Source organism: Fukomys damarensis, unplaced genomic scaffold (genome assembly GCF_012274545.1).
Source record: "Fukomys damarensis isolate Sample0158 unplaced genomic scaffold, DMR_v1.0_HiC HiC_scaffold_10, whole genome shotgun sequence".
In the NCBI taxonomy this organism is placed as follows: domain Eukaryota; kingdom Metazoa; phylum Chordata; class Mammalia; order Rodentia; family Bathyergidae; genus Fukomys; species Fukomys damarensis.
In genome coordinates, this window is record NW_022900922.1 from 15,694,838 (window position 1) to 15,713,705 (window position 18,868).

Here is an 18,868-nt window from a genome sequence, read left to right on the forward strand (position 1 = left end):
AAAAGTATTACCTCTAGAGGTCTGTTTCTCCAAGAAACAGAAACTAAATTCTAAGTCTTCTGGAGTTGACAGGATGACTACTCAGCAACAAAAGCCACTTTGAGACTGAGATTTTGGTGGGAGATATGGACTGGCTAGGGACACTTCACACATACAGCCTGGTACTGGAGCTCCGTGGCAGGCTTCAGAGGGGTACAATGGTGCACTCAGCTCCGTACCTAATCCTCAGACAACCCCCTAGAGCAGGTGGGAGACCTGAATGTATATACAGCCACTTTCCAAATCCACTCTCTCCCCTTTTTCCGTGACTCATAGCTAAACTTGTTCGCAACCCCCACGATTGAGCTGTGTACAGGGTAGGAAAGCCACATGTCACCCAAGCTAGGCTACAGTCACTTTGTGGGTTGTTCCATCTCTTCTCCCTCCCCGGTGAGTTATACTGAAGAGTGGGTTGGCTTAATGGCGGCTTCCAAGACACATCACATTCAAGCCCTGGGACCTTAGTGTAGGACTCCACTGGGAAATGGGCTCTGTGGTGTAATTCGGTTAGGGGTCTGCTAGTAAGATTACCTTTGATGAACAGGATGGGTCCCAAACCTGGTATGGCTTCAGCTGTGTGCCCTGAAGCATGAGAAAGGGAGAAGGCCATGTGGAGTGGAGACACACTGGAGGCAGACTTCAGCTTTCAGAACTGTGAGAGGAAAGGTTCCACGGTAGTAATCTGACCATGCAGGAAGAAAACAGAGGCGGTCCCAGGGTGAACTTGGAAGCAGGATAGAGATGACAGACTTGGAGTTAGCTGGGGTCCCCAAGTGACTGCCTAGCTGCCCCAATCCATGTCTGTTACACTAGCAAGAACCTGTGCCTGCGACCATTTTAAGCCTGTATGTTAATGCTGAAAACAAGTACTCTTTTACAGCAGAAGGTATTGATTCTTTAAAACAAAGCTAATAAAAGCAAATCAAAGAAAGGAGAGCTGTTCTGTGGAGAGCTATAAGCAAGCATTCTCAAACTTAAAAGATTGGTTTCTGCAGCAGACGCTGACAATGAGGCTGTCACTCTCATAGGAACTCAGGAGGCAGTGGTGTCGGCCCCAGTTTGGTGGGTCGGGGCAGCACCTGGGCCCCATTCTGGACCACTGGCATCTGTGTGGGCCTGGGACTATCCCGCCTGGGTCATGGCCCCGAAAGAAATGGTGCTGGAGTTGGGGGTCTAATGAACTGCTTCTCCTGCTTTACAACGGGTGAGAATGACAAAGTAGTGCAGGGGCAGGGGTGAACCAGGTCTCCCATGGGTGAAGGCTGGACTGAAGGATGCTCTGGCCAGGACCTGTGTGTGCGAGTAAACCAACGCCGCCCTTGGCGCCTCCACAGTGCTGCAGCTTTCTTCATCAGGAAGCCTTCCCCTATCAGTGGGAGCTGCCATGGGGTGGCACCCACTGGCTTCTGCAGAAGATGCCTTGTTTTTCTTTCATAGGTCAGAGTTACCACATGCTACTGCAAAGTTCTACGTGGACAGGACCTTCTGGTTGTGCTGAGGGAGACATCTTCCTAGCAGGGACTGTGATAGTACAGGTGGGAGTGACAGGTGCACCTCACTGTGCCAAAAATCACAAACGAAAGGCACATGCTGTGGCAGATACTAGTTTTATTTAGGAAATAAATCTTTCCTAGTAGCTCTGCTTATGACAGAGGTTAGGCAACAAGCAAGCAGGATCTGCGGTGCTGTTCTGTGCCATGCTGAGGCTGGGCACCATGGCATCCAGGAAGCCTAGGGCTGCAGTCATCCTGCCAGAGATGTTTCCTTGCTGTGGCTGCAGCACCAGGAGCCCCTCCCACCACAGGCCTGGAAGACAGCTTCCTATCCACACGTGCATACGCACTTTAGTTCTGTTTTAGAAATCAGCTCTTTCACACTAAGATTTACAAGAAAAATAAAATAATCTGTTTGTAAACTATAGTAAAAAGTTTCAAAGGTCTTTAAAAACTATCTTCCATACAATGGAAAAGGCTTTTGTTCTTTTTGGGTGATGGAAGACCCAAGTGTGTTGAGAGGGGCGCAGGTGCTGTCAGTGATGCTGAGGACAGAACCACTTTTCTTCCTCCCAGATTCCAGGGTGCTCAGGGCTGCTCAGCTCCTGCCTGGTCCCTGGCGGCTGCCACGAGCTCATTGAGGGCCTCAAAGCTCTTGATGCTGCTTGTCTGCAGGCCCATCTTTCGTATCTGTGGAAGGCCATGAGAGTGAACTGTGTGAGTGCGACTTAAGGTGAATGTGAAAAAGACCCTTATAAAAGCAAGAACAAAATTCCCTACCCACCGCACCCTCCCTCCCTCCACTGAGCCAGAAAGCCAGGGCTCCCAAAGACCTTCAGGATACTTTTCCTTTAGAGCAAAGGATTTATTTGTGTTTTGGGGTCAAACACTTTGCATGCTAAGAAGCAAGTCTGTTAAATTATCTCACTCTGACCGGGATAAAAGCCTCTTTTGTGGACCTTAAAGAAATGTTAGAAAAGAAAATTCACACTAAAAGAAATTTTTACAGTGAACTATTTTTAAAGTGATCAATGGTGAACCTTCACAAAAACACTGGCTTGAGCTCCCACTTTCTCAACTGGCCAACAGCCTCTGAGAACACGATGGACTGGAAACACTCTTGGCACAGCAGCTACTGAGCTGACTCTGGAAGCCAAGACTCAGCACACAATGTTCCCCATTTCTGTTAAAAAACGACAGCCATAAGGCCTGGTGAGGCAGGCGCCAGCATGACTCAGCATCCTGCGCTCGGACCCAGGGCTGTGGGAACCTCTTCTCCTGCTTCCCCTCCCTGTTCTTTGGCTTATTTGCTCTTCATGGTTCTATAGCAAACTTTCTCGCTTGTAAAAATATTTTAATTTCTCTTGTGAAATAAAGAAACCTGGCAGGTGACTTCTGCACCTCTAAATTTGCCTCAGGTGGAATGAACTTAGAATTCCACAGATGGCCCTGATGTGTGCAAGACAATGCTCAAAGAAAGCAAGCAGCTTCTCAGGACACTGCACCATCTCACTTCTCTGCAAAGGCCTTTCTTGAGGAGCTTCTGCTCTATGGAATGCGGCAGTTTCAGACATCTGAGGACATCACTTCTGTCCATGCTATCCACATAATCCCTTACTGATGGTCTACAGGCCATCAGCCACATGGTGTTATCTGCATTCTAAAATCTGTGTTTTACAGAAAACTGATAAAACCCAGGTGGTGAATTAAAGAAACTGAGCTCAGACTTCATCCGTCACAGCACAGGAGGTGGAGGCCTTCTGCACTCCTTGTGGCCATTTACACACCAGGCTTCTCTGCACCGGGACAGGGTCCTGTTGTGGGCTCATAGCAGTGGGCAACGTGAGCACATGCACCATAACCCTAGCAGACACACAAGGGCCCACCAATGACACTGACAGGAGAACTCCTGACACACTTTTTCCCTTCTCCTGGTTCCTAGTGCAGAACCTTGGCTTTCGAAGTAACCTAGGCCTCTCTCATAAGCTCCAGCAACACCACCCCAGGGCCTGGGGTTAGCTCCCCAAGGAGGTACCTGCTCTCCCAGGTACTCCACATCTAAGGCCAGCTGCAGCCGGATCTTGTCATCGTCACTCATGCCACCACTGGGTCCCACGGTGCTGGTGGCAGGGGCTCTCCTGGCTTGCTTCAGTCTCTTTAGGCTCTCCTCCATCTTCTTCACGGAGTTCAGGACATCTGACACAGTCTCACAGTACCTTGGGCACAAAGACATGGTTACTACTGAGAGACATCTGTAAAACCAGAGACAATGGCTTTGTGAAAAAAAGAGAAGACTTTTAAGAAAAACTCAGCTCTCGTAAAACCCAACACAATAAATATTCCTTGAGACTGTAAGAAAGGCTCATAACAGCATGGTATTCTCTCAGAACACGAGAAGCATGAACAAATTTTGCTTAAAGCTTTACCCTAAGCACTATGAGAAAGTGACAGGCCAGTATCTTTCACACTGAGTGGACATCTGTAACATGTTCCAGAATGAGTGACAGTTCATTCCAAATCGGCCATTTGAAGCATAAAATTACCTCAGAATTTTAAATAAAACTGGTTATTACTTTACAAATATTCTTTATATTCTTCAAATTATAAATGAGTTGTATTTCTAGACTTTGTCTACAAGTTGGCTGTGACACAGAATTATGCTTGCCCACAAAAATAGTATAATGCACCACTATTATGTTCTAAAGCTATCAACAGCTACTTAACTCTTAAGTACCAGAAATAATAAAACACTACTACCAAGTTAATAATTAAATGAAATCAATAATAAAGTAGAATAACTTTTTTTGGGGCAGTGCTAGGGATGAAATCCAGAGCCTCACAGATGCTGGACAAGTGTTCTCCCACTAAGCCTCACTGTCAGTCCTGAATACTACATAGTTGGCCTGACTGAATGCCAATACCAGCACTGGGGCAGGATGGATTGGATAGGAAGAGATGTTCAAGAGTTTGGGAGCTTGAGAAACTGTCAGTTGTAATTATGCTTTAAAATGGACATCTTCTCATCTTCATTCCAGAGGTCTCATCTGGGAAATGCCCTTCATTATATGTTGTGACCAGAGCTATGCTGGACTGACAGAGCCCAAGAGGAAGGACCTGGACAGGGCAGAGGGAGGGGAGGGCAGTAAAGACGGTGGCTGGGAGACACTGGCCAGACTGGCCGTGGTCCAGGTGGCAGAAGAGGCCTGCAGGGCTAGAGGGCAGCGGGGTGGGAAGGGGAAGGAGGGAGATAAGACTGAGTGACCACATGCTGCCTCATCCAGTGCCAGACAGTGCTATGATGCTCTTACTGTCAAATTTACATACAGCCCCGTGATGCCTCAGCCTCCCCAAGTAAGTCATAGACAGCCCCTCCGAAAGTCACTTACTTGTGAGTGCTCTCAGAGAGAGCTTCTTCCAGCCACTGCTGCATTACTGCGGGCTTGAGCTTATCCCTGTGACCACTGTGAAGCTGGTAAAATGGCTTTAGTGCACTATCCACGTAAGAGGAGGCCGTGGTTGGGACCTCCTGGAGTAATAGGTAGGGTGGGGGGGGGAGAGAGAGAGAGAGAGAGAGAGAGAGAGTGAGTTACCAAAACCTCAGGCTCTAAACGATACTTCTGTCTCTGTTCTGACACAGTACAACCTCTGTCTATCCCAAGATGCCTGGAGGAGGGGATGAAGATGAGGGGAATGAGCAGGACAGGACAACGCCTGCAGCCAGGTTGATTCAAAAGTGGTCCAGCACTTCCAATTCCTCTAGGGCACTTCTTCCCAAAATTTCCGCCCACACCATTCACCCAGTGATCCTTTTAAATTCAGGTTCCGATTCTTGGGGTGTGGGAGGAGAGGTGAGGAAAAGTTATGAGGCTGCATTTTTTTTTTTTTTTTTTGCTTTTTGACTGGGTCTTGCTATGTAGTTCAGGCTGGCCTAAAACTCACTCAGTAGCCCAGGCTAGCTTTGAACTCTCAACAACCCTACCCCAGCTTCCCTGTTACAAGCATTCACCACCACACCCAGCAAGGGTGAATTTCTAACAAGCTTTCACCAGGGATTGCCATGGTGATTTTATCAATAAGCCACCATTTGAGAAGTAAGGATCTTGAGAGTGACCTAATCTTCCCTAGCTTTGGTTTCTTCATCTGTAAATAAAGATACAGCATCCACTTCACAGGAGGAGCAGTGAAGTGTGCAGAGTTCAGCATAGTTTCTGACCGACAGTACACATCTCAATAAATATACAGAAAGTATCTGGGAGTTGAGCCATCTGGGCACAATCGTGAGACCCTGTCTCAAAATGAAAAATAAAGGGGTAGGGATGCAGCTCAGTGAAACGCCTCTGGATCCCAACTCCCAGTACCAAAAAGAAAACAAAAAAAAGAGGCCTAAGGATTTAGCTTAGTGGTTCCGCCACCTGCCTTGCAAGCTCAGGGTCTGGAGTTTGATCCCCAGTACCAAAAAAAGAAAAAGAATTTATCTAGCAATATAAAACAGGCTTCTCTCTCCTTCCTACTCTCAAGTACGAGAAAAGAGAATATCAGGAAGTTTCTTTTGCTAGAAGTAGTAATTCTACTGCTCCTCTCAGATCCTAACACAAAAAGAGAAAGAGCCACACAGGAGGTCAGCGCTAATTTCAGTCAGTCCAGAGACAGGGAGCCACCTAACTACACACAAAGCATCCCAGCAGGTGGGAGAAAGGAGAGCATGGCCAAGGGATGGGATCCCTACAGAGTATGTAAGCCCAAGGCTGGCCATAAACCATTTTCACAGTTCTTGAGAATGACTTTTGGTAGCAAACTAACTAAAAGGCATTTAAAATCTACAACTGAAAATCTACAACTGGAGGAAAAAAACATTAGTAGAAGGAGAATTATGTGAGAACTAGAATGAAATGAGATCAAGTGCATGGAAATGAATATTCGGCTGGTAAAATAGAATTCCCTGAATCACTGTTCTGCAAGAATAAACAGAAAACTCTATCTTTGACAACCTGTGAGCACTTAAAAAAAAAAAATCTTAGGAAATGCCTTTAACTTTTTTTGCAGTGCTGGGGATAGAATCTGGGACCTTATTTGATAGGCAAATGCTTTACCACTGAGCTACACCCCAGCCCCTAACACACTTTTAAATGTAGCTTTCTGTCTTATTCAATTAAAAGTCAGAAGCAGATACTTCCAATGATAATACGAAGGAAGCAAGATAAGTTTAAATTTTTTAAATATAAAGATTTATATTTATATTTTTTCTTTACAAGAAAAGTACCTTTCCATTAGGGCCCAAAGAATACAGACAAAGTCCACACTCTCCAACCCTCTTTCTCCTTCCCAGCTGTGCACCCATCTGGTTCCCACCTCCCTCACCTGCTCTGTTCTCTGTTCTGTGCTGGGCTCCCCATGGGGACCTGCTCCTATCTACTCTACCACACCCTCTCCCCTGAGATGTTCCTAATACAAACTTTCCACCTCAGAATTCCTACCCGTGAGCCACACTGACCTTATTGGTTCTTCGGTAAAGCCTGGGGACCTCCAGGGCACTTCTCAGGTAACTGAAGCAAGACTCACTCAAGTCCTGCGTGATCTTGTGGCTCAGCACAGGCACACAGGCAGACAAGGCGCTTTGTGAGTCCTCCAGGGCTGCTGTGGAGACAGGAAGATGGGTTTAAGCTTCTTGTTCCAGGCAGATGTAAGCTTTAAATACTACCATAGTATTGACAGAGTACTATAACCAATCAAATCAAATCATTAGAATTAAAAGTTTTGGGTTTTTTGGGGGGTGTGCATGGGGGAATCAAACTCAGGACACCTGAGCTAAGTTCCTGGCCCAACGAAAGATGTTTTTTTTTTTTTTTTTAAAGAAGTTAAAACCACAGAGCAGAATATAAAAACAACTAAGGATTTACAAATTGGGAAGAAAATGTTAAATATATTCTAGTCTATGAAATTTTATTTTACATTGTTTCTTAATCAAAGATTTGCTAAGTTTCAGAATCATGTTTACCTGAGATAGAAGAAAAATTCCTAAAGCCAATCATTTCAAGTTTTGGTTTGACTGTCTCCAGGAGTTCAGGGAGCTGGAACACATAAACACTTTATATATTCATTTATCACTTATAAATCAAAGGAAGAGGTGATTCTACAAACTCAGAATATCATTAGTGAATGGTGGAACTAAAATAAAGACTTCCAGTGACATTCATCTAGGGAAAGCAATGCTTAGGGCTCCCACCATGAGATGTGAACAACACAGGAACCAAGGGTAACATCAGGCTACTAAAAGACCCAGAGAAGAGAACAAACTCATTCTGTGGTTCTCCATTACACCACACCAGCTCATAATAAAGACCATACTCCTGTTCAAAACACACAGATGCACTTTCTCAAGCACACAAAATATTAAACCTGCAGAAAGCAGAGTCCCAAATTAGAGGATGTAAATATGGGACTAAATATGTCCTATAAAGTTCTCTTAATGATAAAAGCAAAAATGTCTGGGCCCTACACAACAAAAACAGGGAGAACAGTGGACCCTCAAGTTATGACTGGCCTGACATACAAACAACTCAGGTTAATTAGTTTAATGGAAGATTCATCTGCCTCTTGTTATCTATAGTTTGTACCAAGGAAAATATTCAGATGTCAGCTATACCGATTTACAACCAACTTGAGTTACAACCAGCCCCTGGGAACCAATCAAGTTTGTAAGTCAAGGGCCTACTGAAATTTTAAAGTCAACACTATACTTTCAAGTACTAAGAGGACATTTGGGTCAGTGAAACAAACTAACTAAAATCCAGCCACCCTAGGCATGCCTGAGCAGAGTTGAGCTAATAGAAAAAAGGAAAAAAGTGGAGCAGGCGCTGCTGAGAGGAAGCAGGGATGACAAGTTGGCATGATATCAGGGTCTGGCATGAGAGGAGGACCTGGAAATGACAAAAAACAAACACCAGCCAGGAGGCCCAATATGGTCTCCTTAGGGCACCCATGGCCCCAGTCTAAGGCCCATGAAGCCAAATAGTATCTGACTTTGGCATATAGGACTCTGAAACACTGACCTGCACTCTGAGGACTCTCTGGGACACAGGCTTACCTGCTGCTGAAGCCTGTCCAGGTCTGCAACCATGTACACCAGCTGCGTGCTAGAAACAGACACCACTGGCCTTGCATCTGAAGGACCACTTCCCTGGTCTTCGCCACCTCCCTGGGCAGCAAGAGTGTCTTTGCCATTAGTCACCGAAGGTTTTTTTATGTCCTTGACACTTTCATTAGAAATGGGCCTGTGAGAAAGCTGCAAAAGGATTCTGGTGATAACATGCTTTCACACTAACAAGACACATGAATGAATATACATCTCAACAACCCAGCACATGGTGACAGCCATCTGCAGAGCCACAGTGGAAATATGCTAATGGAAGACACCACCTTTACCTCTCCAGAGGGTGTGGCCTCATGCACACCACCCTTCTTGCCCTAACTTCTAGGGATAAAAAGCAACAAGCAGAAAATAAACAGTCCCCAAACCACAGTGAAATCAGTCTCTGGAAAATCACAGATTTTTTAAAAAATTAATTAATTGTAGTAGGTAAATATTGTACCAAATTTATTAAACAAATTTAGTTATAACTAAGAGTAAAAAATCAAAATGTAACCTTCATTATGCTTCAACTAATACAAATAACAGAGTGTTCTTTGCATGACATATTGTTAAAGGGAAAAAACGAAGTACTGCATCAAGAGGAAGATGGGATAATCAACACTTAGGGCAGAGTAATCACTGGATAGAAACCAAGAGGATGACCAGCTAGCAAGACTGCAAGGCCGGTGGGTCAGGGCTCACTGGTGTTGCCACCCCCAGGACTGTAAGACAGCCTGTTAAGAACTCTCCTGAACGGAGGGAAAATGGAACTAACTTCCACTGAGCTATCAATGCTTCAGAATCTCCTGGGTGCTTCATTCAATCCACAAATAAATTCTCACAACAAAGGCCATTTTTCCCACTTTATAGATATACAATCCCAGAGTCATGGAGGTTACAGTATACCCCTATGAAGTAGCAGTTCAGAGTTAGTGGTCTCAGTCATTCGTGGATTTTTCCTTAGAATCTAATAATTGTTCTTCTAAATCCCTGTAATTTTGTGGAAAATGCAAACACCCCTCCCTAATTGTTTTTTAGGTGGTAGGTTTGCAAGTACCCAATGTGAGAGCTTTACTCAGTTCTCCTTGCTGCTGATTGGCTATGCCCTGTAACCCACTTCCAGCAGATACACCAGCATTCCTGCATGATAACAGGCTGCTGTACCATGTACAGTTATCTTGAGTACTCTCAGTTTTATTCTTCTTAAAGCCCTAAGATGCCACCAAAAAACCCTGCACCTTTTAAGGTTTGTATGTATGTATGCATTTATTTATTTTCATTGAGTTTATTGGTACTTTTTAGGTATACAGTACAGTATTCATCATTGCGATCCTGTACCTTTATATGACAGGTCTTGGTTCTCAAGGGTTTTATTAATATGGTATTTTATTAAATTACGAACTGTGGAGAATACAGCACAGTTAGGGTTTAAACTATAAAAGTAAGCATTTGTAGACATTTTTCTGACCATTATCTGAAATTTTAGTTTTTCATAAATCATGGATGCTCTAGGAACATTATATAACACCTGTAAGTTTTGGGGCTCCACTGTATTGTGCCCAAGCCCACAGAATCCAAAGTGGCTAAAGCCAAGGTCCACCTTGCCTGGCTCCAAAGCCAGCACTCTACCCACTGGATGGGTAGAAGTGTGGCTAAGACTGCTCTGCTCTGGACAGAAACTGCACTCTCTTCAGTGGGGCTATGTCTGCACAGTGCTCATCCTTTGTCATTTTAAAAAATACTCCTTTTCATTCTCTGCACCACAATGACTACTTTTCCAGAGTGTCTGTCACTGAGACTGCCCTTGGAGATGGCAGCTCTGCAGAAATCTGGCAAAGCGAGTACTCTACACTGAGCAGCAGCAGCAGCAATGTTCCTGTGGACCAGGAGCCTTGGGCAGTCCACGTGTGTCAATATGTTCAGGATGGGGCTGAAACTCATTATGTCTTGCTGCCAGGCAGCTTGAACCACTGGTGATACACGCATGACTACACCATCAGACAGTTTTTTAAAATTAATTTTGTTCATAAAAAGGCCCATAAAAGAACCACCAGTGGCACAAGTCACAAGCTGGCAGGAAATACGTCAAACAGAAATATGAAAAGGGAAAATAACACCCTAAAAGGAAGGGTCAACTACTTTTTTATTTCCATTTGGAAGTTTTAAAAATTTCCAAATACTAAGTGTTTAATACATATATTTTGCTAATTATTATTTTTTTGGCTAATTATTTTCATTAAAATGAATATCTGTTTTAATTAAAGGGACCTTAAAGATTCTGGTTTGGAGGAGGAAAATGGACTTGTCAGGGACAGATACTTGCTAGGGCAGGACTGAAACGAGGCCAGGCATCAAGTGCTGCTGTCCTTGGAATTAGCCTCTGGTGACTACAGGCATTTTAAAAACTTTGTATGAGTATCTAGCTAAATGTATCTTTAATTTTCATCCATTCTGGTCAGTGAGGAGCTGTGGGCCAATGCTTACCTCATTGACAAACATGGAGAATCGTGCCAAAATCTGCAGCGTGAGTCTCCACAGGCGATGTGCCAACAATGGCAAGAACATCTCGTCTGACCAACACTTCCTCAGGCTGCTCCATGTTCTGTGAGAAGCCAAAAGGCAATACGGACTTCCAGCTAGAGAAAAACCACCGACTTAGGGAGTTTCAATCCCTTGTGGGCTATAATCTCCTGTAGAATTCCAGTGTATAATACAAAATAAAAGCAGGCATTTGGAAGGAAGTGTGGTCAGCACAGCTTCTACTGGAGGCCACAGAGGATAACATGGCCATTTCCTACATTTATAATGCAACATATTCGATGATTTACCTGGTACTACCTCCCAGGCATGTGGGAAAATGTCAAACATACACAGCATCCAGAAATGTCTTTTAATGGATATTCTACACCAACAACAAAGAAAAGCTCAAGTGGCAGTCACTTGCAAGGGCTTATAGTTTTGCATTATCCTATGTCATTTGTCTCTTCCTCTATACCTCAATATAGCTGTTATATATGAAGGAAACTACACATGACCACATTGGCAATGACAGACAGAACCTGCCTCCAAAGCTGGGAAGGGTGCTCAGTGGACTTAGCTGCATGAGGAGAGCAGGCACTTGTTGAGGAACCCAATACCTATGTGGCTGTAGAAGCAGCCCCACTGCACATACATGGTCATGAGAATGGCTGTAACGTGATACAAAACCACTGAAGCTGCCTGGCATGGATACATGCTCTCTGAATCTGCACACCTGCAGCCCCCACCTGCCCAGGGCCCCAGGACAAGGGGCCAGAGACCAAGGTCAGAGAACAGAGGCTCAAGCAGGTGCTCCAACTCCACAAGTGGGAGGGAAGCAAGCTGCAGCAATCTGTTGCACAGAAGAGATTATGTGAGCATAACAGCGCTAAAGATATTACATACTACATTCAGGACAGAAAAAGTCTGCTTCCTTCCTATTCCATAAAGCATCCTTTTAATCATCTCTATAAAGCAAAAAGCTTAATGAGTCAAAAGATCTGGTTTCTGATAACCTTATAAAAATAGCAAAGTTGGGCTGGGGTACAGCTCAGTGATGGGGTGATTGCCAAGCACATGTGAGGCCCTGGGCTTGATCCCCAGCACCACAAAACAAAACAAAAAAAAGTTAAACTAAGTGCCCTTCAGGTCCAGCTTACTTTATGATGGGGACCGGTGAGCATTCTCGGAAACCAAGGTCTAGCTGGCTGGTGAGCCTAGCTAACCTCAAGGAAGCCTGCTGTTTCCATTCTCACTAAGGAGGTTACCTGGGGCGTCTTCCAGCCCATCTGCAAGTGCAGCTTCCAAGGATCCCGCCACTTCTCTAAATCTGAGAAGAGAACACAAGTCAGTGCTGCGGTTCTGTCAGACATTGCTCCTTCCCCACCCTACCTTCTCCCCGATAACAGGGCTCCCCACTTGCTGACAACCCTCACTCAGAGGGATACCCAAGCAGCTTCAGGAAACTATCTTGATTAACCCATTGTTGCACCTGGTATTGCAGATGGTCTGAGTCATAAATCTGTAGTTTTGAAATGAACACACTGCCACGCTAAGTGTCTGTCTAAAGGTCCCTTGGAATAAATTCCTGCTGGCTGTAAACATCAAATTACCCCAAGGCCACATAACTGGTGTCTCTAATCTACCTAGACTAGTACTACAGAGGGAAGGAAATGTCCCAAACCAAGAAATGGGAAAGCTGTGTTTGCAGCCTGACAAAAAGCCCTGAGGCAGCCAGTTAAACCTGGAACTCCCTGCTCAGTGATCTACTGGCCCTCTCTCTGTGCCCATGCCCCCGCCCTGCTGACTACTGCTGCTCAGCAACCGTTGCTTTCCCCTTAAGACACCTGGTCCATCAAAGACTTCTATCTCTAACAGAGTTGGGAGTGCTTTCATGACAAAAGAGATCTTGTGTTTGACTATAAAGAATGCAGCTGTTTATTTTACAACTGGCTACTTCCACAGGCATCCTGTTTCCCACTTACGTGACTCTTCAATCTTTGTATACTTGTATCAGCACACTCTTCTGTCACTGGTTAGCTCCCTTGCTAACAGTAAATTTGGGCTCATGTTTAAGATCACTTTATCTAAGGGGATTTTGATGGGGCATGGGCTTTTAAAAAGCAGTGTGCAGACTGTAGATCAAAGGAGCAACCACTCCAGACAATGCAGCTAAGAGCTGAGGATGTGAGGTCTATGCTGATGCTGGAGCTGCTGGTCTCTGCAGCTGACCCATCTACTCTGGGCAAGGAAGGAGACCTGCTTGCTGCCTAGTGAGGCCCACTGAAGTCTAGTCTTTGCAAGTTGCAGGCCAGAGCACAGGAGAAACACAGGATGGAGAAAATATGTGGGAGCAGAAAGCCAGGAAGAGCAAGAGAGGCGGTGAGCCAAAGCAGTAGGACCAGAAGAGAGGGTTCGCTCTGAGGTGGACCTCACACCAACCACCAGAGCTTGACCTTCAGCCCCTCAGGCACCTTTTCCAAAATATATCAAGTAAGCCCACCAGAGGTCTGTGACTAGCTTGGTACCATCTGTAGCACAGAAGGACTAGGGGAAACCCATGTGGCCCAAAGCGAAGTGTAGTTATGAAAGTGTGGCACAGTCCGCAGACTACAGCACAGCACCAAAGGTGACAGTGTAACATGAGGAAAAAGCAGGGAAGCAGGTAGATGATTCAGCATCAGGCAAAGATGTGGGACACCAAGTTATGTGAACATTTATGGTAATTCTCAAATAAAAAACCACAAGAAACAAAGGCAGCAGGGCCTTAGTGCATCTCTTCCAGTGGCTTGCCTATCTGGGGGCACGTGTGAGGATGTAGGGATGTGGAATGGCTTTAGTCGTGTGACCAAGCTGTGCCTCCTGGTCAGGAGCCCCTCATACAGCAAAGATCACACTTCTTGGAAAGTGGCAAAACAAGAGGTAACACTTGGGGAAGTGTGAAGTGCTGTGGTTTCTTGACGCACACCAAAAGGATCTAAGTAAGAGTGGAAACCCCAGATACAAACATGTCTAAATTCCTGTTCTGCACATTCCCCATGAATATCACAGGGCTACAGAAAATAGCCTGTGTAAATAAAAAATAACGATTGCAATAACAATCGTTATGGTGTTACCTTCCCCTCTACTCTGAGGCTCCAGAGACAGCAAGGCATGTGTCCTGGGCCAGGTGAGGGTTTGAGGATGGGGATGGAACTGCCTACACCTCAATGGAAAGGAGAAGCCCTATTGTATTCAGCAATGATGGGTGTCACATGCACAGCACAGACATGTGGATGTTTTACAGAACATTCTAGAGACACAACAAACTAACCCTTAGCTCTCAGTGCTTATTTATCTGCAATTTCCAGGTTGCCATTGGATGACCACAGTTTGAGGCTGTTTTGGTCACATGTGCATTTCCTTCCTTTCTCTAAGAAACTTGAGTCCTAAAAAATTTCCAACATGTTCATGAGACCACTCCTGTGCACACACAGAGGGAATCTCTGGGACAGAGAACAACAGAACAGCGGTGAGTGGAGGTTGCCTTCTTCCTAAGGCTGGCCACAGTGTGGGCACATCAGATCCAGGAGGGCAACGGTCTGGTCCTGAGGGTGCAGCGTTACTCTATTCCATGAAAATATCAAAACGTCAGCACCCTGTCCTAGGTCCACTTTAAATGACCCTGAAGTAATGTGATAGTGCCACTCTGACCTCTAGCCATGTTTGCAGATTTTCAGTCACCCTCAAAGTAAACAATCCAACATCCCGAAAAAAATCGATAGAAAAGTTCTACAAACTCCTACTTGAATTTATTTTTTACATAGAAGAGCAAATACACTGAAAACTCATTTTATAAAACACACTTCACAGCTCAAGCATTATTTTAAAGTTTTTCACAGATTTTCAATAATACAGTTTACAAAGATAGGCTAGCCAGTCCACAGCCATACCACCATGAGTGTGCCCGACCTCATCTGATCTCAGAAGCTAAGCAGGGTTGGGCCAGGTTAGTACTTGGATGGGAAAAAAGCTAACCAATCCCTTTGAATACTTAAGCCAAATCTAGTGAATGTAAAAGGTTTCCCTGGGCACTGTGGGGTTTTGGAGGCACTCAGGAACTGGTAGGTCCAGGCAACTGAGCTTGGGATCACAAGGCTGAAGGTCTGGGAGAAAGACATCACTGTTTTCCAGACCAGACAACAAGTATCACAACAGTCACCAGGCTCCTAACAAGCTAACAGGTGGGACACCACAGCCAAGCTCTCCTGCTCCCCGAGAGAGCAAACACTACAGTGTTTGTTTATCAGAGGTGTGGAGGGGAGAGGAAAGAGTAAGCTGCTATCAAACTCCTACATTCTCTGATCTTTGCCACAAATAGGGATATGCTGAGTGAGAAGGAAGCCAGGCCTGGAGTCCAGCTCATCCCAAGTCCAGAGCTCTATCCCATTACCAAAACAAGACATGATTTCATCAGCTCAGCACTCATGACAGTTCTCGTATTAATTCTGCTTCCTAAAGAATGTGATGACCCAGAAGAGGAGCCAACCTTCTGTACCAGCATTCAGACTGCTTAGGGCTGAGCGGTAGTGAGCAAAGGACTGACCTTATTTGAAAATAAACAGGCAAGTTCCACTTATTATTGAAGCTATGATAAGCAGGATGTGCTCTTAATCTTTTCACACTGGCCTGGGACCCACACTGTCGTTCAAATCTTCTTACAAAATCCATACTTATGGTGTATTTCTAAAATAAGAACAAACAGTAGAATTTTCATCATCAGTACGCTAACTAGGAGCACACACTGGAAACTAATCAAGGTAAGTCGACATGCAGAATCACAGTTCTGGAGCTGACAGAGACCTTAAAGGAACTTCCATCTAATGCCCCACTTAGGGATGAGGTTATACCCAGATGAAGTCAGTGACAGGCTTATAGTCTTACATGGCAAAGTCTGTCTGAAACCCAGATGAACTATTCTAAGTAGAGTGCTAGTTAAATGATAGTGCCCATATTCTAGGGCACCCCAAATCCATCCACCAGAATGAAAACAGACAGCAGATTAAGTGGTTTAATTCATTGCCTCTCCAGAAAGGGAAGAAGAAAAGATTTTTTTGAGACAGGTATGCAGTTTAGTCTGGCCCTGAACTCACTATGTAGCCCAGGCTGGCCTCAAACTCAGGACAATCCTCCTGCTTCAGCTTTCTGGGTGCTGTGATTACAGGTGTGCGCCACCATGCCTGGCTAAGAAAACTTTTTAAAGAAAACAAAGAAAGAGAATATCACATCCATTTTATAGATGAGAGAGTATGAAAACGGCGAGGGAGACTAACACCATGAAAAACCAAGAAACTCCCCTTCAAGGTAAAACCACTACTTTCTTCATCGTTTTCTCTTCTGTGAGGACGACAGAATCTGCCCTAAAGACAAAGCAAGCAGCAGAGGAAGCAGACCCCCAGCCATCGGTAGCTGGCTACACAATCCTCATGGGGGTTGTTCTTTATTCCCCCAACCCCAAGCTCTACTGAAGTCACTGCAAGACTTTCTATATACTTCTCAGATGGGGTGGGAGGGCTCAATCCCAGGTCACCAAATCACGACTCTGAATATGCTGAGGTCTGTGCTTAGACAGAATTTCAGCACCATCAAAACCACAGGTTTTTAAATTGGGGCAACTACACCTGGGCAACATTCCTTATATTCCCCAAGGACAGTACAGGTGTGTGGAACTGAGGTGTAGACAGGCTCTACTCCCCACCTTTGGTATGATCTTCATCTCTGGATATGTGGATGCTAAATGAATACAAGGCTACTTCCCTCTTCACAGGAATACGTTGCATTAAAGCTTAAAATTGAAAGTTTATCTTGAAAGAAATTGACAGAAGACCTGTGGAAAGTATATCCACAACAACTGAGGATTGGCTGAGAATCCTGAAGTCACAGCTGTAGCAGAAAGGTTCCTTTCTGATTGGAAACTTCTGCTGAGTGAACAGAGTCAATGTGACCCTCTACAGAGCACAGCAAACCATGAAGAACCCTCAGCAGCCTGGCCTTAGCCCAGTATTTTACCCCGCTAATGGTATCCAATTCTTTTTTTTTTTTTCCTTTTTATTGAGTTTATTGGTACAATCTAGGTATACAATGCAGTTACATTCATTACTGGGATCCTGTACTGGTATCCAATTCTAAAAGTCCTACTTCTAAATTCACAGAAGTTGTTACACCATTTATCAAAAACGACATGTCATCCTATTATTTGATATGCTGTAACATGGGAAAATCAGAGAACAGATAAGGGGCATTTTTAGGACAAGAAAGCTCCAAATTGTTGTGTAAATCATTGTGAAGTCCACTCAGCTCCAGATTCTGCATGTTTACCTTGTGTCTCTTTATACATTCAAAATTAATAAGCAAATTACGCAGGATGACTAGCAAAAGAAGCAAATAGAACTAGAACTGACAACTATGATAAATGAACACTGGATGCACAAGTGTAAGAGATCAGACATAACTGAAGGAGGCATCAGCGTGCTGACCGACAGGTCCTAGGTATCACCTGGATGCCGCAGGTGCAGAGGGTGAGGGAGGGAAATCAAGGGTCCCAGAAACAGGTGCTTCAGGAACAAGAGAGAAGCACAGCTGGACAGGTATCTCATGGACAAAAAAAGCTCAATTCATGAAACCCAACAAATCCCAAGTATAAATAAAAAGACATTCACATAAAACACAGACAGTGGAACTTAGCACACCAGAGTTATAGAGAAAAAATCTTAAAAGCAGACAGAGGCAAAAAGGCACTAACAATGAAGGAACAACAGATTAACAGTTGATTTCATAACAAAGGTCCAGATATAGTGTTTTATAAGGCTTTTTTTCAGGCATAAGGCTTTTCAAACAGAAAAGTAACAGTTATTTTCAGAACCAAGAACTCAATATAAAAATATAACCTTATATTAAGCCTTAAAAGCCTTTAAACAGAGAGCCTTAGAAATAAAATGATACAAGAAGACATCTAAGCACGTACAAGTAAGCAACACAAAAAAAGCAGGTACAAGTAAGCAACACAAAAGACAAACTCCTGGGGAAACTCAGAGCACAACAAAAACAGACAAGGAGTAACTCATAAGAGCCAACCTGGACCAGCTGTACACTGTAGGAAGCCACAGTGAGCATTAGAGTGTTCCAAGTTCCCTGTCCTATTCAGGAGAAGACTGAAGAACACCAGGTAACTTGGCTCCTGTTAAGTGGAGAGTGACATTCTGTCAACTTTCCACTTAAGGTACACAGAAATAAAAAAAGGGCCTAATATCCAAAATAGTAGAAGGAAAACATGGAATAAAGGAGAAAAATCTAAAATGCAAAGATGGTGCAAAGCAATGGAGAAAGAAGGAAAAGAATGAAGAAAAGACTGACTACATAATAAGCTCCCAATATGCCAGTAATTACAATTACTTAGGTTAATAAACCACATAATTAAAAGGCAAACACTGCCTTATTAGATAAAATGCCCCACAACCCAAACTCCAGGAAGAAAGAAGACAGAGGTCAGGAGGCTGAGCCACATAGCAAGGAGGTTGAGCTGGGGTTCAGGCATCTGCCTCATGATCAGACACCCTGGGCACAGCTTAGAGGCCACACAGAGAGAGAAGAGCACTGAATGTGCTTTTGAAATCTCAACCATGAAAGTTTTTAAATGACAACATGCCTGTAA

The 18,868-nt window shown here is 44.4% G+C and overlaps 1 protein-coding gene across 2 annotated transcripts in view; it reads right to left on the bottom strand.

Moving 5' to 3' along the window:
• Window positions 1–1,645: 1,645 nt before the first annotated feature.
• Cog2 (component of oligomeric golgi complex 2) overlaps window positions 1,646–18,868 on the bottom strand; it is a 44,472-nt gene continuing 27,249 nt past the window's right edge. Inside the window, exons 10-18 of one of the 2 annotated variants that reach the window (XM_033761859.1) lie at window positions 15,764–15,903; window positions 12,447–12,508; window positions 11,146–11,297; window positions 8,617–8,814; window positions 7,528–7,600; window positions 7,024–7,163; window positions 4,919–5,058; window positions 3,568–3,748; window positions 1,646–2,222 (exon numbers count right to left, since the gene is read on the bottom strand). In XM_033761859.1, the coding sequence (XP_033617750.1) occupies window positions 2,121–2,222; window positions 3,568–3,748; window positions 4,919–5,058; window positions 7,024–7,163; window positions 7,528–7,600; window positions 8,617–8,814; window positions 11,146–11,297; window positions 12,447–12,508; window positions 15,764–15,903 (1,188 nt within the window). In that variant the 3' untranslated portion in view covers window positions 1,646–2,120. Of the gene's footprint in view, window positions 2,223–3,567; window positions 3,749–4,918; window positions 5,059–7,023; window positions 7,167–7,527; window positions 7,601–8,616; window positions 8,815–11,145; window positions 11,298–12,446; window positions 12,509–15,763; window positions 15,904–18,868 lie in introns of both variants that reach the window. The other variant, XM_010621921.2, reaches the window with a different exon arrangement.